The sequence below is a fragment of the Canis lupus genome, chromosome 28 (assembly GCF_011100685.1).
Source record: "Canis lupus familiaris isolate Mischka breed German Shepherd chromosome 28, alternate assembly UU_Cfam_GSD_1.0, whole genome shotgun sequence".
NCBI classification, from domain to species: Eukaryota; Metazoa; Chordata; class Mammalia; order Carnivora; family Canidae; genus Canis; species Canis lupus.
In genome coordinates this window covers 17,631,339-17,653,188 of record NC_049249.1, presented here as the reverse complement: position 1 = coordinate 17,653,188, position 21,850 = coordinate 17,631,339, and the positions used below count along the sequence as shown (strand labels likewise).

At 41.1% G+C, this 21,850-nt stretch overlaps 1 protein-coding gene across 2 annotated transcripts in view; it reads right to left on the bottom strand.

Annotated features, from left to right (window-relative positions):
• SORCS3 (sortilin related VPS10 domain containing receptor 3) overlaps positions 1–21,850 on the bottom strand; it is a 581,611-nt gene that overhangs the window by 30,962 nt on the left and 528,799 nt on the right. For both annotated transcript variants that reach the window (XM_038578740.1, XM_038578741.1), the window contains exons 15-19: positions 16,409–16,526; positions 15,269–15,402; positions 6,036–6,149; positions 2,868–3,039; positions 323–509 (exon numbers count right to left, since the gene is read on the bottom strand). In XM_038578740.1, the coding sequence (XP_038434668.1) occupies positions 323–509; positions 2,868–3,039; positions 6,036–6,149; positions 15,269–15,402; positions 16,409–16,526 (725 nt within the window). The remainder of the gene's footprint in view (positions 1–322; positions 510–2,867; positions 3,040–6,035; positions 6,150–15,268; positions 15,403–16,408; positions 16,527–21,850) is intronic.

The window sequence follows — 21,850 nt, the reverse complement described above, 5'->3', positions numbered from 1 at the left end:
GTTACCCAAATGTGTGTCTGCAAGTCCGTAATTCCATCAGAATATAGTGGAACTGAAAAGAAGGGGCCAGTTGGTCATGTTAACCAAACTTTCAGAATAATCTACTTCAGTATCAGAAACCTGAAACACAGTTCAGAATAATCTACTTCAGTTCCAGAAAACTGAAACACAGATGAGCACACATCTCAGTCTTTCAATGTGGGTCATTATTTGGGGCAGTAGTCACACCAAATGCAGTCTCAGCTCTGTGTCCCAGAAGTCTGGACAGTGGGATTTGTCAACTGGAAGGAACGTAAGAAAGAAAATGGTTCATGCTACTTACAAACCACGTGCAGGAAGAGGACAGCTGTGTCTGAGCCCAGGTTGTTCTCTGCATAGGCCGTCACCTGGAAGATCCCCGCACTCTTGTACACGTGCCTGATGCCATCCTCGATGGGGCTGAAGTTAGCATAGGACACCGCAATTCCATCCCCAAAGTCAAGCTGGATGTTTGTCCTTTGGAGATCTCCCTGAAAAGGGGGTATAGCTGTTGGGGCACATTGCCATGGCCCAGTCTGACTCCTATTTGATGCTTGGTCCTGTGCCTTCAGCATCCCCCTCCTGAGGACCCAGAGCCTTTCCCAGGGGGCGAAGCACCCTACACACAATCATCAGTCTCTTAGGTGATACCCACTGGGCACTATGGGCAGGTACTATGGACCTGTTAACCCCAGGTGCCCAAGCTTGAGGCAGCCTGAGCTGGTTGAATGGGCACTAGGGCACTAAGAGATAAGTAAAGCCTCTAGGGAGCTCTGGAGTGGGACAGCCAAGGCATTCTCTGTTCCCTCAAATACATGGTTTCATTATTCCTCTCCTGTGTCAAAAAATAACAATAGCAAAAATAGTAACAGCGAACACTTATAAAGTTTCTTTTCAGTTCCAAGGAATTAATCTCACAACTTTATAATGCAGAAGGCATTACTTTCCCCATTTTACAAATGGGGGCAAAAATACATAAAATAAGTAGACCAAAGTCTCACAGCTGGTAGTGGAAGAGATAAGTTTGGAACCCAGGCAGTCTGGTTTCAATACTAATGCTTTCAACTACATTGCTATAATTATAATTGTTCCTATGTTTTAAGATTTAGTACTGTGTTCAAAGCATTATGCTAATCACTTAACACATACTATATACTACACTTTCAAATAACTCTGTGAGGTAGGATGATTATTCCCAGTCTAGACATGAATACTGCATACCAGTCAAAATTTTATCTGTGCTCTGTTGACCTTGGATTTTCCCTAACCTGTCTTAGCCCTTCTACCCTGAAGCCTCTTCCAACCATCCCAGCTCACAGATTTCTCTGCTCTTGGAAGGCCAAGAGCCCCCCCAGGTGCCACCTGGTGGTGTGATGGCATCCGTTCAGGTGAGTGCATCTTACCATCCCAAGCTGATGCTCGGCTTCTTAAGAGCTGATGTTGAACCCCACCCTTATTCTTCCTTCCTCCCACTAGACTGGGTCAACACTTTGGATAAATGCAATTGAACCTGACCACAAAACAAGGATCCTAGATGAGAAACAAGAATCAGTTCTATTTACAAAGATGGTTGATGGACTAAAAAGGGGTATAGATCATTTTGGAACTGTGAGCCAATCCCTCTGTCCAGTGAATATGCACTGATCACAGTTTCATGTTCTGCGTCTTCCCCCATGGCAACCCAGATGTGAGTGAAATACTGATACGTGCTCCCCTGCCCCCCACACAATGTTGACTACCCTTGAGTTTATGAATATAAATTGAAGTGGAAATGAACTGGAGGCAATTCAAATGGATAAGATCATGGCTCTTCATATCCATTCAAGAGAAGGTTTTTATAGCTCTGGTCCTGGAAACTCCCTAGTGGAAATGTGATAATGACCTCCTGTGAATGTTAAAGTCCCTTAATTCAAGTGCCCAGTGTGGGTGAAGGCTGAAGAATCTGTCAACCCAGGATAAGGAACCTTCACCGTCCTGTACAGTACAGGCCAGACTTTAAAGGTTTCTGAAGTATTCATGTTTAGAGGGGGGAAAAAAAAAAAAAAAAAAAAAAAACAAAAACAACAACAACAACAAAAAAAACTCCTGGCCTGCTTTGGTCTCTTTCCAAGATCTGAAGAGTACAGACCAATTTGCATACAAATTTGAGGGCTTTGTAAATCAGGCAAGCTTTCTTGCCCCACCACCTCAGCAAGGAGTGCCTGAAAAGCTCCCTGGTTTGGGAAGGAGATGAAATAGCTTATATAGGGAGCAAGAAGCGTAAGACACAGCTATTTCCATCCTGGAATGAATGAATGTGGGCTGATTTTACTGTCCTGATTGCAAAAGACACTAAAAAATGAAATAATGGAGAAACTTGCCGATGGAAAAGCAACTAATGTGACATTCTTTATACAAATAAGTTCAAAGGATTGTAATAATCTTACCCCACACTCACACTCATACTTTCAAGACTCTCTGAAAAGGCCTTCTGGGCCTTTTTAATCAGGAAGGTTAAGGGTTAGGATAAAGCAAAACAGGTTCCTGGGAGCAACAGGAAAAATAGGAATTCCCTTCTCCTGTTAGAGTTTAGACTATATGGTCTTCTGGTGAGAAACATTCCTTCCACAAAGTAGACCCTAAAGTAAAGGGGGACCTCAAAGGATACATCTGCCCAGAGACAAGCGGGCCGGGGAACCTGGGTCTGCGGTATGGGAGAAAGGGAAGAGGGTCCCTAATATCTAAGCCTTCTTTTACCCCAGGTGTCTTTAGCTGGGTGTCTGGTGCTGGGATCTGTGGGGATACCTGATCTTTCTTTTCTTCCTTCTCTGGGAAGTGAGTCATGACCTCGAGACCAGGACAACACCTACCTCCTCCATGAGGATGATGAAGGTTGCATTATGCCCCTGCTCTGCCACCAGGCGGCCATCAGTCGTCACCACGTGGAGGCCTCGAGGGGCTTTTCCTGGACACATCTGGGCCTTGGCTGTGTACTTCTCCCTCAGCCCGTCCGTGCAGTTGTTGGACACGATCCGCCGGTACCTGAGGAGTATTGACAGGTGCCGGTGTTGTGGGGCGAGCACGTGTGCACATGTGTGCATGTTAGAAAGAGGGTGTGGGAAAGCCACAGGGAGAGGTGTTTGGCGCAGCTGCTCCTGAAAACTGAGTCTCAAGGAAGAAAGCCATTTAAGAAGCCAAACAAATGTTGAGGAACTGCTATCCCTCCATCTGAGGAAGAGCAGCTCTTTAAACTTTATTATTGATCCTACCTGGTGAGCCACGGATCAGATCAGTGTCTAAAACAGCCAAGAAAAAGCAATGTCTGACTCACATGTAAGACAGAAGGAGGCAGACCCACCAGACTAGTGGAGCAAGAGAAGCGAGAAGTGCTCCTCCCTGTAATGGGGGGACTTGTTTTTATTTCCCTAAGGCTATCTCCAGTTCTGTGTACCCAAAAAGCAGCCAAAGGATCAGACTTCTAACTGATTTGTCAGGAAGCTTTTTCCTGTTCCCCTTTACCCCCAGGCCATCCATCCATGCTTTAATACCTAATTGTCCTGACTCTGGAGCCCAGAGGCTATTTTACGACACATTTTCTCTCCTTACTAATATTTCTCTTCCCACTCAATGCAAATGCCAGATCAGAAGCCCAAGTCTGAAGCTCCTATTCAGTCTTACTGATAAATTAGCTCAGAGAGGAAGCTAGTCCAAGAAACCTCCCCACAAAGCACGGTGGCCTTTTAGAACAAGAGCATCTCTGTGCAGTGATGCCATGCCATCTTGCTTGACCACTGATCCCAGCATGGGAAGCCAAGCCAACAGCTTGTCCAAAATCCTGACCTGCAGGACAGACATTATTTCCACTATCTATAAGGCTGCATACCATCAGCCTTCTGGTAAAACCACGTAATATAAATGCACCACCATCACGACCATCATTGTATCATGTCTTCTTTTACCCTGTATGTCAGGAGTAATTAACCCAACCATCCATGTTGCCTTCTTCTAATAGCCCCTCAGTTGAAAGCAGATGAAACAAAATTCTTTATGAATGATATGTATCTTCCACTATACTTGATATTTTCCCACCCCTCAAACACTGCTGAACTACTAGCCCTATATCTCCATCCAAAGATCTCAGGAGGATATTAAGCAAATGCTGTGTGTAGTTACTTCCTCAGATAGAATTACAGTATATCCCCTTGTAGATACACATTATTTTTAATTGCCAGCTGAGCTCACAATGGGTCTAGAACTATATCCAATATGCTAACCACTTTCTACCTGTGACTACTGAGCACTTAAAATGTGGTTAGTCTTGCATATTGAAATGATACTATTTTTGACATATTAGGTTAAATAACATATATTAGTAAAATCAATTTTGCCTTAAATTTTTTTAATGTAGCTACTAGAAAATTTTAAACTACATATGTAGCTCATATTTTCGTTCTTTTGGTCAGCATGAGTCTACGGAATCAAGCTTTTGTAATCAGTTTATACTTTCTTGCTGACTTTTAGTCATTTATAAGATATTTAATTTTTAATTATGGCAGATATTTTGGTGGGTACCATATCCTAATGCAAACTTGATATCCTCTACTCTTCTTCAACCTCAACTGCCCAGCTGGTTGACAACTTGTAATGTAAGCAAACATTTAAGCAACCTAGAGATAAGTGTAGACATTTGTAGTAAATCTTTGGGAAAAAAACTTATCTTTCCCTTTCATCTCCCTGATTTATTTGGCTGGCTATTTGAGGTTTTGTTATACCTAACTAAGTTGCTTAAAATTAGGTATACCTATCATGTCACATGATCATAGGAATGTTGTTACGCAATCCTCTTCCAATTTTGCCCAAGGTGTGCTCTGGCTTGTAATTTGGCGGCCTAGAACATAGCACTATGTTCTCTGATACCATTTCTCTTAAGTTCATTCTGCTGGATCTACAGTTTGAATGGCTTAAATCCCTGAACCAGATACCTACAATAAAATAATATCAAAAGTGCTTAAGCCCCAGCTCAAGCCCCAGCAACAGTCCCCTAAGAACTCAATATTGAGCTAAAAATTCTTGTGTTTCAGCAGCTTATTCCCCTCAGCACATCTCTTCCAACACATTTTTCCCCCTCTGTTAACATCACTTGGGTAGACAGTACCTACCAGTATTTTATAACCAGAGAAGGTAAAAGTACTGAGATGGTGAGTAACTGGTACGGCATGGCAGAGGATCCATTGGACGAGTTGAGAATGAAGTCCAGAACACCTTTGTCCTCTGCTACTCAAAGAATAGTCCCAGGGCCAGCAATGTCAACATCGCTGGGCAGCTTCTTAGAGATGAAGGATCTCAGTCCCACCCCAGATCTACGAAATCAGAAGCTGCATTTTAACTAGAGCATTAGGTGATTCACACCACACTGAAATTTGAAAAGTGCTGTCTCAGACCACCAATCCATTTTCCAAATCTGTTCTGGGCCATGGAGGTGGCAGAGGAGAGGGGAAGACAGCAAGTCTTTGAGGAAATATTTTCTCAAGCACCTGAGTAATTGTAAGTGAGCAGAGGAAGAAACACACACATAACCTGACAATTACAGAAAGTGTGACTTGACCTTATTCCAGGAAGTCCTCGAACAGGACTTTTGAATTTGCAGTTTCAGTTTCCAGCATCAGTCTAGGAGAGCTTCAGTCCATCCATCCCTGGAGAGTACTATCATATGTGCCTACCACTTGTATTAATTTATTTCCCTCAGGAACCCCCAAAATGAGGTGGCATCTCTTTCCAGAAGAGAAAGCCTGACCAAAACAATAGCTATGATCTGCCAGAAGCAAATGGAAAAAGGGTATTAAAATCTGGTAATCTGGAATCTCTTCAGACATTCCAAAAAAGCTGCTCTCAGCTAAAGAAATCCTCAGCTTTCTTCAGAAGCCACTTGCAAACAAAGTATCTATGCTCCATCTTGCTTCAACAGAAATGCTATCTTTGATCCCAAACGAGGGAAACAGGAGAATAGTGAATAAAGTGTCTTCATGTGTTTTACTTACCCAGTGCTGTTAAGGTAGCTTTGACCAAGGCTGCAGTCCTTTGACGGGGATGCTGGGTTGTACCAGAAAGCTGGGACACACTGGCTCTCTCCATGTCTCTCATAGCCATAATCACTGTCCAGAAAATGAATATTGTTCACTGGTATAGATGCACAAATGTTAACACACCCGCAGACACACACAAACACAAATACATCCCTATAGTCTTCCAAAAAGCTGCAATGAGTTCTCTCAAATAATCCCAGTGAGAGCAAGTATTTATACTCTGAGAATGGAGTTTTAGATTTAGAAAAAAATCCCAAATCATTGGAAATCCAGTGTGCATAAGGAATAGTGCATTATCAAATGAAGATTCCAGTTTAAACAAAGGTATGGATGTACATCATGTAGCAGGTACACTGGCTGGAGGTGGGTGTCAGGGATACTAGAAGCTTAAAAGCATACTCTGGATCACAGTGGAGTTACTGACATAAGTGAATGACAACGAGAAGATGATTTTAAAGGTCAAGATTCATTTCTGGGTAAGATTTCACAGGTGTTATTCCAAAATTAATTTCATAGCTTTTATTTTAATTTTTCCTACAAAGTCTTTCTCAAACAGATACATTTGCATTCACGTAATACAAACAGCCAAATTATCCCAAATACATATAACACAGGTTCTCTGTTTCCCTACAAACAACACAAAACTGTGGTTCTTTTCCATGTTTTCATTAAAGCCTAGCTCTAATAAAATGAACTCAGGTATAATTCCCTTCTCCTTTCCTCCCATTCCAAAACTAAGAAGTAACAGACCAATGTAGAAAGGAGAGCCCCCATATGATATGCAAATGGTGTTTCCTTACTTCCCGAGTTTCATAAGGCTCCCAGATGCATAAATGTCAGGGTAGAAAAAGAGCAATAAAGAAAGTATTATTGCTCTTGAAACCAACCAGAGGTCAGTGAGGGTGGCTTCACTTGGCAGGAGAATTCATGTTTCTAAGTTAAGCATCCAAGGATTTCCTGAAACCCACAGACCAGGAAGAACAATCTGGACATTTGAATATTGATCCTCTGAGTGTTAAGGAAACATAAAACAGCCAGGGAAGTCACTCTCTCCAGACCTACCCCTCCTTTCTTTTTCTGCTCCTACGTTCTTTGAGCCAAGATTAAATTAAGGCACAATGAAAATGGAGGCAAATTGTCTATGTGTGTGACTAGGACAGGAAGGAAAGGGAGAAAGGAATACAAGTTTAATTCCACGTTTACTTATTACTCAATATGTGCACTGTCTTGGGAGAGAAGTGCAACAATCGTTGCCCTCAAGGGCTTTGAGTCTTTGGAGAGAGGGATACAACATGCCTCAAATCCAACCAAAAGACAGAATAATACAGCAGGAAGCAGAACATGATAATACAGTATGAAGCGGTGCAGTTAGGAAGCACCAACTGATTGATGAGATTACATGAACTGTCCTCCCAGTGTCACCCCATCCTACCTCCTCACCATCTTCCTCTACACCGAACTCATACCTCAACAGTCCAGGCCAACTTTTCGACCCTCTTTGTTTCCACATGTGTTATTCCTGGGCTTGAAGCACTCCACCTTGTCTATGTTTGGTAGTTTGCTAAGTATCCTTCAACATGTAGGTCAGAAGAGGCGGATTCCCCAGACAACATCTTTGTGACCACAGCATGCTGGAAACACTGAAGCTACAGAGACCTCTGATAGTTTTGTTTGTCAATATAAGAGTTCAAGCAGTACTTAGGATGTTGGAGGTGTTGAATATTTACCGGGTGAATAAATACTCCAATTATGTTTAAAAGTAATCACATTGATTATCCCATCGATTGGGTCTATCTGCAGGGAGAAGTCAGCCCACAGGTGAACCTCCAGTGTGGGCCCCAGAAAGCATCCCAAGGGCTCGACAGATGCCTGAGCAAGAAAGGTGGAACTCAAGACCAGCTTTGATATGGCCATGTTTAAATAAAACTGGAAGAAAAGGAGAAAGGGACATGTCTGTCAAGCAAATGCTTTGCTGTGCCTCCTAATCAATGATTGCAGATCTCTCCACTTGCAAGTTCACTGCGGACTCAGTGCTGTGACAGCTTATAACTGCCTCATGAGAATGGACTTAAAATTTCGGGATTTTTGCAAGCTAATTAATGGTTGTTAAACACAGCCATTATCAAAAATTAAGTTATATAAAATTTTAATTAAATATATTTGAAAAGTAACAGAGATTCCTTGTTATTTTGCTAACTTTATTGTAATAGTAATATGTATTATGTTATATATAAAATGTTATATATTATTTTTTTATCTGTGCTCTTGAGGTTCTTTACATTTGTGTACCTGTGTGGTAGAAATACTGTATAATACTATTTCTCTATAATAATAATATTGTGCTACTGCACATCTTTTCTCAATTTTGTATTCACTGATGTCATGTTGGTAGCTAGAAATCAGCCACACTTGGGGAATATTTATAAAAATCGGAAAATACTACTAATGAGAACTTATTTCTTTATTTGTTCCAAGAGAGCCAGTAGTTAAATATTTACCAGCACGGCACTGAATATCTGTTTCTAAGTATTGCTTATTGGTAGAAACATTTGGGCTACGATGTGTCTGCACTGCTTCTAGAAAATTCCCCAGTTGCTATATGAGCTAAATCTACTGAATGTCCTGCTAACCCTGAGCAATATTAGTAATCTTTGAAGGAAGAGTGCCCTCCTAAACAGCTTTGGGAAGGAGAGAAATGTCTTAATGCTCTTTCCTAAATGTAACCATCTTTAGCAGTTCTGTTCAGCTCTGCTACCTGTTAGCGATGCAGTAATTAAAAAAAGTACATCAGGCATGCCATTTTGCCCCAAAGATAAAAAAGCACCTCATTAATATTTAATAACATTAACAGAAACATCACTGGCTGCCCCTAAGCTGTGGACTTCTTCATTAACTTCTGCTAAATGTATATTAAAATCTCATACTCCCTTCAGCTCTGGAGTTTGCATGATTTCAGCAAACAAGCAGTTCCAGCTGCTGTTCCAACTTCCTGGGGGAAAGGTGTTTTTCTGTTGAATTGTGACATTTGGAGAGAATGTACCAGAAAGTCTCATTTGCCTCAGGGAAGTATGCTGCCACAGCTTCTGCAAACACACAACCAGTTTCTTTCCAGAAATAAGTCACCTCTGCATCTTGGTTGATTATAAAAGGGTTTGGAACTTCTAAAAGTTTAGGGGGAAATTCGTCCATTTCCAAGAGATGTATGCCCTCCAAATCCCATTCAGGGAGAAGCCTTAGACCACTTAAAGAAGTAACAGACAAACTTCAGAAATCATAAAGCTTCTGCATACCTGAACTGGAAGGGGCGCTTATATTCCTTGGGTCCAATCCACAGCTGACAATGGCAGATGGAGGGATAATTGAGACTCCTGACCCTTGAATCAGCATTAGTACAATCCCATGGAGCACAGACTTATTCATCATAAGGGAGGGCCCCTCTGGTCCCCAGGAATGACATTCTGAGACTCTTGGAGCCAGCCCAGAGTCATGGTCTCTGCTCTCCCAGCTGCTGGGGCTTCCTACTCTTAGACCATGCACAGCCCTATCACTACTTCACTGATCCCCTCGGTTCCTCCATTCTCCTATTTGGCAACTGAAATTCCAGGAACAGTCCTCCACAGGTGTTTCTGTCACATTTTAGGAGATCAGGAAGACAGACCTTTTTGGCAGGCGCAGAGTGAACACTCAACAAACCAAAGCAACCACAACAAAAACATCAACACAAACAATGGAATAATAATTAACATCATCAGCACTTTGTTAAGGTGTAAGCCTAAATATAGGCATGGAGAAAAATGATTACCCCCAAAACGTTTCAAAAATTGAATAACCCAGCAATCATCCCTCAGATATTTCTCCTTATCAAACCCCATGCTACCTATCTTCCCTCATCCCTCTGCTAATCAACAACTCATCCCTCTACTCATCAACAGTCTCTGCTTTTCTGGAAGTGCTGCCCCTTTTCCTTGTACTTGGCAGCAAGTTTACACAGCTCAATCATTACCTCCTACAGGAAGCCTTCCACTCTTTGCTCTGACCACTCTGGCACTTACAGGTAGGATAAGTGCCGTCTGAAAGAACTTTCTGTTTTACATCTATTCTATCTACTATGGTAGTCACTAGTCACATGTGACTACCAAACACCCGGAATGTGGCTAGTGCAACTGAAGAACTGAATGTTAATTTTATTTAATTTTAATGTAAATAACCACACATGACTAGTGACTACTATATTAAACAGCATAAATCGGGATTATAGAATTTAGCTCCTAGTTATTGTGCTCTATATGCAGAATACTAATTGTTAGATGGATTTCAGATACACCTGCACCTATGTACGACGGCATCCCTCTATATCTCTTCCCTCTCTCTTCCACATTACCACATGATAAACTCACTGTGTGGATCTGGAACTATACCACACCTGCAAGGAAAAACTAAAACACACCAAGACTCAGGACTCTAGGGTTAGAATATTATTATTTTGAAAGAGTTACTTAACCTGTTCGTGTCTCCATTTCTTCATCTATAAAATGCCTCCAATAAAAGACTCTCCTTCCAGAAGCTGGTTGAGAAGATTAAGTAAGATAATCCATCTAAAGGACTCGGTGCATCGTAGGTACTCAACAAAAGTTACTGCTGAGTGAGTGGTTGGATGAATGAGACAAAGGAATGATTAGGTTCAACCTGGTTCAACCTGGTTCTCATTGAACAAAGGTATCTGCATCTCTCAGAGGGCAAGTCCTTTCTAGGAGCCTCATATGACTTCAGAGCAGGTCTCTTATGCTCCTTTTTCTGACTACCCACAAGTCCCTGACAAACTTAATTCTCAGGGAGGATTTATTTATGGCCCTTTACCAGTGCCACAATGGAAGTGGCTCTCTAGAATCAGCATGAGGCTACTAAGTAGAAACATCATTATTTATGCAAAATTCATGCTTATTATTGACATGCACTCTGGATGGAAGGGTGCATATTATTGTACAAATAAATGCTTCTGAGAGTCTAAAACCATTCCTCTTCAAACAAAGAAAAGATACAGAGTGAAAATATCCTCCCTTTGTGGATTCTGGCTATATTTCTTAACTTTTCCACCCAAATCAAGACAGGTAATTCATCCTTCCCAGCCCCAACTCCCCCTTCCACCAATCTGATTAAAGTAGGTTACTCCCTCTCCCTGCTGTCCCTGCTGTCAACACTTAAAAGTTGCCTGAACCAATCAAATGAATATGACCTGATTTGGCTTAGGCAAACAACTATGTAGTATGTACATCATAATTACTTATACTAACTGAGCTGGGCTTTTCAGATTCTTTAGCTAATAACAGTTCCTGGTAGGAAGGACTATTGAGAAGGACACAGGGCTATGAAATTGTTGTGATGCACTGATTTCTAGCAAGAAAATTGGAGACAAACAAACTATATTTAATGGAAAAATAATATTTTTGAACCAATACTTATGCTTGTTGAAGTTCACTTAAAAGCAAAACAATTTCAAATACTCAAGCCTATTTTCCATAAAAACCACTGTAGGAAAACAACAGAAATATCAGAAATGAAAGGTCTCTTCCAGGGATGCCTGGGTGGCTCAGTGGTTGAGCATCTGCCTTTGGCTCAGGATGTGATCCTGGAATCCCTGGGTCAAGTCCCAGATCAGGTTCTCTGCAGGGAGTCTGCTTCTCCCTCTGCCTATGTCTCTTGACTCTCTCTATCTCTGTGTCTCTCATGAATAAATAAAATCTTAAAAAAAAAGAAATGGTCTCTTCCATATGTAAAAGTAGTGCATTTTGGGAATGACTTTTAATGTTAGAATAACTAAACTTGGGGAACTGTTTCTTCTGAAACATCAAGTGAATCTAATAGCAAAGGCTTATTTGATTTCTTAAGAAATAGCATGATATAGTGGAAAGAACACAGGATTTAGCCAGACTTGCACTTGAACTCCAGATTTCTCTCCATTATGTGATCTTGGTCAAGTAACTCACATTCCAGATGTTCATTTTCTTCTCATCAAAATGCCATAGTACCAGTAATGATATCACAGAATGTTGTATCCAGGTGGTACCTCTACCAATGCAAGTGTGAGAACCAAAGAATACCTTGCAAAGGCTTCTTATTTTTCCCTGCTTTACTCACAGATGCATTCTGATAGCAGTTCCCAAAGAAGGGCTCAGACATATTTTAAGCAGTGCCACCAACAATGAAAGAATGGATAACACCCAAAGGTACGACTTTCTAGATAGGACACATTTGGCTGCATAAGCTCTGGTTTACTTGCTAAAAACACCATGGGGACCACTTAACTCTGGGGCACAAGATTAACCACAGCTACCATATGGATGCCTACACCAATCTGATGAACACCTTACCTACATTAATGATTAGATTGATTCACTTATTCCTCTCTAGCAACCAATGAGATAAATGTTATATATTTGTATTTTACAAATATAATTGTATTACAATATTGTAATTGTATTACAATTACAATACAATTCATATTACAAATACAATAGGATTTCACTGAGAAGGTGAAATCAGAGAGATTAAGAAACTTTGCCAAAGTCACAAACTATGAATATCAGAGCTGTAAATTTTTCCAGCCTAGTAAACGTTAATGGAATTACTAAAAGAAAAATATCTATGTTACAGTTTTTCATTCCATATTATGAGGTTTCCCAACAGTGGGTGAGGGTCTATTATGCTCAGAGAGACACAGCAGAAAATGTAGCACGGCATGCACACACAGTGTGCCTCCAAGGAGTCAGTCTGCAGATGGACACAAGGAACACCGGAATTCATATTCTGAATATTTAAGCTGACATCAATATGTCACGCATCATCACTCTCAAGCGCCTACTGCATATATTGCTATGACAATTTTGCTGGATTGTGGTTAATAATTGAAAATTAGTCTTCTTGAGTGTAAAAATATCCTGTTTCCACAGGGTCAGAAGTGCCACAGAGAGGACGCTGACATTCAAATTAAATTCCATTTAGCATATCCCATTTGAATGACTCTCACTGAGGTCAAGCTTCCAGAAGAAGCAGGAGTTCAGGGATGAAGAGTAGGTAGGGAGCAGCCACAGTCATCTATCTGGCTTGCAGTTACGGGTTATAGTCCTGATAGAAAGTGGGGAACCAAAGATGACTTCCAGCACAAAGCAAGCTTCAGAAACAGGTTGGACAAGGTTACTTCGCAGGGGCAGCTGTTCTGCACCCATTTGGATTTACTTCTGTTATTCAAAACAGAAAAGCCCAAATGCAACTCTATCACTGCCCTGCCATATTTATAGGCTGATGCCTGAGCACTCAGCTTTGTCTTTTAACCTGGAATGGGTTATAAAAATATTTAAATTAAACTTCAACTTTTGAGTGTGATGCAGAGAAGGAATTCATTCAGCTGGGATCAGAGTGGGATCATCACCATCGGGATCACCCATGCACAGACTTGGGACATTTTTTGACACTTCTAAAAGGAACAACATTTAGGAACACGGTGCAACTATTTAATTTACCATGGGCAAGGCAATAAAGCAAGTCTGACGTTTCTGGCCTCATGGCACTTGCATTCTGTTGGGGTAAGATGGCAGTAATACGTCAATCAGAAAACATGGTCACTCCATATGGTGACACCATATGAAGACCATGAAATAGGGTGAGAGTCAGAGTGTCAGGGTGGAGGTGAGATTAGGTGGTTTCAGAAAGCATTTCTGAGAAGCTAATATTTTTGCTGACATAGGAGTAATCTAGGGGTGCCAGGCAGGCTGAGATTTGGAAGAAAGCCTTAAACTTGCTGTTGTTTCTGCTAGGAATAGGCCTGGGTTGATTAAGGTATAGAAAGAAGATGGTAGTGTGGCTGCAAAATGGTGAATGAGGGGAGCATAGTAATAAATAAGGCACAATGGTAGCAGGCCAAATCATCTAGAGTGGAGCAAGCCAAGGGAGGAAGATGACAGGATATTTTAAGGGAGAGAAGGAGCCACTGGAGAGTTTTGAGGGTAGAATGATAATATCTGATTTGGGTATGTATAGTCTAATTTTCATTGCTGTGAGGAGAAGTTTTAGGCAACAAGGGTGGAAGTAGAGAGACATAGTAGACTGTAGGAGTGTCTGGGTTGTGGGAGAAATGGGCAGAGGTGCTTTGGATTAGAATGTATTCTGGAGGGGCACCTGGCTGGCTCAATCAGTTAAATGTCTGACTCTTGGTTTTGGCTCAGGTCATGATCTCAGGATTGTGGAATCAAGACCTGCTTTGGGCTCCATGCTCAGCAGAGGTCTGCTGGAGATTCTCTCCCCTTTTTGTCTCCCTCTACTCCTCCTGACCCTGGTCACACTCTCTTTCTTCCTCTTTCTCTCCAATCAGTCAATCAATCAATCAATCTTTAGAATAAATAAATAAGTAAAATAATGTGTTCTGGAGGTAAAGACTTAAAAGGGCTTGTGGATGGCCTGGACCTTAGGGTAAGGGAAAGGGAAAAATCAAGCTCTCCTGGGATTTTGACTTAAGCAACTGTGTACTTTATTGAGTTTGGAAAAACCAGTCCAAAAAATAGCTGAAAAACTGCTCCCATTAATAAGGTTCACAAGAATTCCCCCTTGGCCACCCTGAGTCCAAAATCCCTATCTGCAATTCCAGGGGAGATGGTAGCTGAGTTTGTAAATGGACACACATGTCTCCATCCTAGAAGTCAGTGAGGTCCAAGCTGGAGGTAAATATTTGGAAATTTGTGAATCATCGGTTAAGAGGTGAGATTTAAAGTTGTTCTTTGTGGTTGTTATTAGAGGGAGAAAAAGGTGATGAAAAGAGAGAGTTCACATGGAAAATCAGCGTTTGAACAAATGTCTGGAGGTAGCTGTCCAGTCAGAAGCTCTCCAAGCTCCGTCAGTGCCCCACCCAACCTCTCTGATACTTTCTCAGAGATGCTAACTTAAAATGAGAAGAAGTTTCCTTGGACACACTTCCCTAATAGAACAGTGAGTTTTTTTGTGAAACTGTCTCCTCCTGTTCTACTTCCAGGGGTACAGACTTCCATCTGGCCCAGGGATTAGAGCCCTCAGGCCCATAGGCCAGTAAACACACCTCCCACCTGTGGGTCATGACTTCCTTCCTTATCTCCATCTTCATTCCCATCCCCTAACAGGTAAATGTCTGGCTGAAATTGACAATGAGATGCCAAGGGACTCACCATTCAAAGTCCCAGTCGGCACAGACACATGGTTCTGAGACCACTGTCCCTGAGGAGTCTCGGCCCAGGGCACACTGAGCTCCTGGCTTGCGTTTCTTGAATATTTTCCTTTCTCCCATGACGCAGGGCTCCCCCTTAGAAAGAAAGTCCACAGTGAGAGAGGCAGAAAAACACAAAGGAGCTGAAATAAACCTCTCTAAGAAATATTAGTCTTTTCATTCTCTTTTGGTCACTCTATGTAGCAATCTCCTTCCCAGCAACCATTCAGGAAGTCTCAAGGGAAAAAGAGCCAGTCTTTTTCCTCCCACATAAAAGGAACATCACAGAGCTATCCCATCTTGACCCTCCACCTAACCAGGCCAATGATGTCTACTTCATCTTGTTTCTTTCCTACTTTCAGAGAAAATCCAAAGATTCTAAGTCATCCTCAGAGATCTCCAGATTGCCCAAATGATCTCAGTATAAGCTCTAGTGGAAAAGAACTCATTTCTGGCAGAATTTTCACACCATCTTCAGAGTATAACTGAAGCTAGCCCCAAAAATTCCCTTCTCTGATAAACAACCACATCAAAGTCCTTATTCCCAATCAAAGACAAAAAGAAGAGGAGAACTTGGTACAAATTACATTAATCCAGTGTTTCTGAGAATGCATAAGTCTGGCTATGTTGCATAGCAACAAATATCTGCCATTTCTAGAGCCACTCACTCTCATTGTTCACCCTTTCCCTATAGTCCTGTTCCCAGTGATCTTGGGGCTCTTACTGCAGGATGGCCTAACAAATGTTCTCACCCTCCCCACTTGAAGGTGAGATGATAGACCATACATAAGTCTCCTGGCTGTCTGAGCTTACTTCTCCCCAGGAAGAACTAAGCCCCAGCTTATCATTGTCACCTCAGCCCTAGGCTACTTGGTGACCTCAATGGGTAGATTGGGATCCCAGGGTGCAAGAGGGGCCCTAAAATATCATCTGTTCATGCTGGGCCTGGATGTGTAGACTCCAACCTTTCTTCTCAAATCCACTATCATATTCAGATGGCTCACTACCTTCTTCCTCCAAATAGGAAGGCCCAGAGATGACCAAAAAATCTTGTCATAGTTCCTCTTCCAAAAAGCCAGTATTCCCCTATTCTGTGGTGTACCTGATTGAGCAGGTGCCAGGTCTGATAGTCCTCCTTGGTGCAGCGCCGACTGAAGATAGATTTGTAGTCCACTTTCACCAACTGCCATTCGGAACGGAGGCTGAAGTGGCCAAAAACTCTAAGTGTTCAGGGGAGGCATGGGAGACACAAGCAGAGAGAGCCCCCTAGTCAATCACTCATGTGCAAGTACTGGAGAGAGAGAGGACTGAATTGCCACCTGGACTCAATAGGTTCTTGCAAAATGAGGTCTCTGATGGTCAGCTAGGACAAAGGCCGCCATTTATATAACTCTAGCCAACTGACATTCAGTATTCACAGTGAGTTTAAAATGAACTATTTTTTAATTGCAAAAGTAATATAGGTGCTTTATAGGAAGCACTGAAAACATAGAAAGATATATCACCCAATAGTTCAAAATATTCCACCCAGGTAAAACTTATTGTGTGTATTTTGACATGTAGCCTTCTTGTTTCTCCTTAATGCAAGCACAACTATCTTATCTACTGATGTCTATTGACAGGGACTCAGTTTTTTCACCTATAAAGTAACTTGTATGTGTGTATATTGGAAGGGGGTGGATTAGCTCATCTAGAGTATGGCTGCCAGTTCCAAAATTCTGACTAAATCTAAGTGTGTTTTAGTTGAAATCTCATTGCTTAATTCACAGGATTACCACTCTCCTTCCCTTTTCCTTGAAAAAAATCACAGTAGCCTCATAAAAGGAACTCATATTTATGTAAAGTAAAGAAGCACACCATCTGTGTGACTTAGATAATCAATACTGACCTTTCCAAAGCCCAGAAGTTGATGGCCCTATAAATATGAATGATCAGTCATTTCTAGAAAAATAGAAAAAAGGACTAATCATCCATACTCCACTTGGGTGGCATGTCTTAAAATTACAACGCAAGGCATCTATCATAGTGCTGTAAATCGGAGACCAGTCACTCTGGGAACCTACACCAACTGAAGTCTTTCAAGGCATTGGATGGCTTCCATGTGGGCAAGACTTAATCAAGCTCCCAGCCTTGGATTCTCCTCTCCTCACAGTCAGATGTTCCTATGGTGAAACCTAAGAGACCAACTCTCCTCAAGGGACAGTCCCTTCTGCCCTCTGAAGGATGAGGACACTTTGGGAGGGGTGAGAGCAGACTCAAATTATGAAGTGGACAAAGAAATGGGATCATATTGTAGATTGTACAACTTATATTACACCTTGGGAAATGTCCTATTGGTTTAAAAGTTAAATACAACTCTTTAGAGTCTTGTCTAAAAGAAGATTAAACAGACTTTGAGGTGAATAAGTCATGAGGATAAAAGGCACAGCATAGGGAATACAGCCGATAATACCACAATCGTGTTGTATGGTGACAGATGGTAACTGCACTTGTAGTGAACCTAGCATAATGTATGAAGATGCAGATCACTATGCTGTACACCGGAAACTAATGCAAACTGTTTGCCAACTATATTAAAAGAACAAAACCAAAAACGTATTGTCTTTATAAAATTCTTAGCTCAGCACTGAGTAGCAGAAGCCATGGGGCTAGATATCTTGGGTTGTGTGGCCAATACTGTATGGAGGAGAGTGAATGTAAGCACCTCACCCCTGGGTTCTCTCTGTTCTCCATTATTCTTTCTCTATTCAGTGGTCTCCAAATCCAATACATCCATGCCAGGTCACTGAGGTACTTCCACCTTTTTGTCTTAATTCATTTCATGGAGGGGTTAGAAAGCAGTCCCTTTCAAATCTCTAACAAAGCAGTTATATCTTAAAAACTTCTACTTCTTTGAGGAGAAAGTTATATTGAAAGATCACAGGAAGAAACAAACAAACCTACAAACAAACAGTGGGAGGAGACTTTGATGAATGTCTTCTGTCTTTATCCATCCCATCTAAATCCTCTCATGTTCAAATGCCATCTCCTCTAGTAAGTCTTCCCTGATTGGAATACTCTGAGTAGAAGAATATTAGTGATGCCAAACCAAACACTTCTACCTATTCCAAATAGTTTACAGTTAAATTTCATGGATCACAAAATACATCATGTCTGATTAATCCCATTCTTTTCTATGAAAGGGTTACCAGGCAGACAGAAGGAGGAAATAGGAGGCATATGATTTACTTGCATATCAGCAAGGCATCTGACAGTGTTTGCCATATTAGTCTTGAAGAAAAGATGAAAAAATATGAGCCAGGTGCCAGTAAAATTATGTGACTGAACAGCACCTAATTAAAGCATTAAAATCAGCCAGGAGGGAGGCCACGAGTAGTCAGCTACAAGGTTCTGCTGTCTGCTCTTTCCTGTTCATCATTTTTATTAATGACTTGAAGACATGAAAATAATGGTCATCATTGGAAATCACATTTTCTGATGACACAAAGCTGGAAGAAATAGTCAATATGCTTGATGGCAGAATTAGGACCCAAATGGTCTTGATAGACCGAGGGGAAAGATAGAATCTAATAACATGTGGAGTAACAGAAAGATGTCAAGTCCTCCCCCTGGCCACTACGGAAGTATTGAATAAAGGAAATAATGCGACTCAGGTTAAATAATAGTAATAATAATAATAATAATAATAATAATAATAATAATGTGGTAGCTTAAGACTTTTAATACACAATGTAATTAATATAAGTAAATATTTCAGAGAAACTGAAAATATTTAAGATGATCTTATGCATTAATCAATGCATTTTGCAGACTACCTAGAATGAAAGAGGCAATATCCAGGTCAATTTTACATTAACTAGGTCACAAAGAAAAACTGCAGTTAGCTTTGGATGTCACCATTCAAGGATACAGACTATCAACCTAGGGTACACATATGGGTTTTGGTAAGCATTTGAATCTCCTGAAATTTTAAGTAAAAATATGGATTGGCCCATGTAAATTTATTATGAGGAAATTATATATATTTTATCAGATTTTCAAAAGGGGTTAACAGTTCCCAAAGCCAAAGGACCACTGAAAAGAGAGTAATAAGATGATGTCCTGGATTGAATAGTGGCTCCTCCAAGGGTCATGAGCACGTTCTGCTTCCCAATTACCTGTCAATGTGATTTTATCTGGACCTTTGCAGGCATAAATAAGTTACGGATCTTGAGATGAAATAATCCTGGATTATCAAGGTGGGCCCTAAGGACAAACATCCTTGTAAGAGCTACAAAGAAGTGAGACACACAGAGAGGAGGAGGTTATGTGAAGAAGCACAGACTGGAGTTACGTGGCAACAAGCCAAGAAACATCTGGAGCTCCCAGAAGGAACTTTTCCCTGGTGCACTAGAAGCAGTGCTGCCATACTGCCACTTTGATCTTAGACTCTGGCCTTCAGAACTGTTAGAAAATTAATTTCTAGTTGTTAACCACCTAATTTGTGGTGATTTGTTACAGCAGCCATAGGAAGTTAATACAGATGATGATATGATTCAAAAGCACTTTTCACCTATCTATCCAAGAAATGGTTTAAGAACACTGGCTGGATAACTGGGAGATGATTTAGGAAGGTGCAAGGGAGGGGGGACCAATAAGTGGGCACTCTGGGGAGATCTCCTGAGTATAAGAAAACTAACAAAATAGAAAAGCGTGAAAATTTACAAAAAGTGAGAAAACTTTCAAATGAAGAAACCTCCCCACAGAGAAAAGGAATGCTCAAGACTTAGTAAACACAGAGTCTCAAGCTCAGGCTTACACATTTCTCAGGGCTGCTGCTGAGGAGGATGCGTGCATCCTCCAAGGGCCCAGCCAAGCTGACCCAGACTCTCTAAGGATGTTCCATGATGTTGGTCTTCTCATCTGTCTGGGTTATCTGTTTCTAGGCTCAGAGAGCTCATTTCAGAACTGCACATAAAAATAGATGTCCAGTCATGACTTGTGGACTAACCCAGCCTCTTCTTTACTCAATCTTGCCAGGCACGTTCTTTTGTCTAGATTTCTTTGGCTTCTATCCCAGATGTCCTTACACTGTGATTCCCAGGTCTTTCCCCAAATTGTAAATTGATACGCTAATATTTTTACTTGGGAGTGAGATAGTCTGCTCTTCCATGTGATCACTTTTATATGCCAGACGCAAGATTTTAAACACTGAATGTCAGGATTATGTCTGTGGGGGTTCCAGCAATAAGAATGATGGTGATGGGCAGCCCTGGTGGCACAGCGGTTTAGTGCCACCTGCAGCCCAGGGCGTGATCCTGGAGACCCTGGATCGAGTCCCATGTCAGGCTCTGTATGATGCCTGCTTCTCCCTCTGCCTGTGTCTCTGCCTCTCTCTCCCCCTGTCTCTATGAATAAAGAAATAAAATCTTAAAAAAAAAGAAAAGAATGACGGTGATAATGAACATTTGTTGTCCATTGGAATTTTCAAGATTTTCACATATATTCCTTTTTCAAGGTACAAACTAACCTCAAGTGCAGGGCTCTGTGTGTGTGTGTATGTGTGTGTGTGTGTGTATGATATTTGATACAGAGCCTTGAAGAAAGTAGATACCACCTACATAAATACAAATCACTGCCTGGAAACAGGTAGCCTTCCCTTTAGTTCTCTTGAAGAAGTTACTCCCAACCACAGAACAAAATTAATGAATTTTCTAAGCCATTTCTCACTATATGGATTTTCAGGTAAAATCAATTAAAATGTATTAGTTCTGTTTTTCTTTTTCTTTTTACCTTGCCACTTGGATTTTTTCATAAGAGTTTTTGGCTTCACTTAAGATTCATCCTCTTGGGCTATATAAACCTGAGACCATCTCTTTCTTTAAACTCCTTTGGTGCCAACTTCCTACACTACAAATGTGACTCTAGTCAGATAGTATCCTTTTATGCTCTTGTATTATTACTTCTAACATACAGATGGTCTGGGCATGGTGGCAAGGGTAGGAGGCAAAGAAATAGAAGAGATCTTTCCCTAGTTCTGTCTGCCACTAAATTAGTTAGGTGACCTTGAGCAAATCACTTCATCTCTCAAGGCTTCAGCCTCCTTAGGGAAGATAACTTTAATCAGTGACACATACTCAAAGGATGACTTTCTTCATGCAGAAACAGTCTAGGTAGAATCTGACCATTTCAAGATAATTTCTAAGAGTTTATTTTCTTTTACTCTCTATGTCTAACTCCAGGTGTACAAGCCATCTATCTCTGGTGACCCCATACACAAAGGATTTATCTATTAGAGACATTCATCTTTGTCTCCATTGGCACTTCTTCCATATAACAGATGCTCATTAAACAATTCTGGGTTGATTAATGGATAGAATTAATCTATCAAAGTCATTCACTTCTTCCAAAATTGGGGTAATAGCTTTATCTGCCCTTATTTCTGGGCCAAAGAACATGGTTGAGCTGCATGTTCTCTGGGGTTTAGAAAGACAAAAGCAATCTCAAGAGAAAAATAGCAGCTGCTTCTCTTGTCTTTGTTATCCTGGACTGTGATAGGATTTCC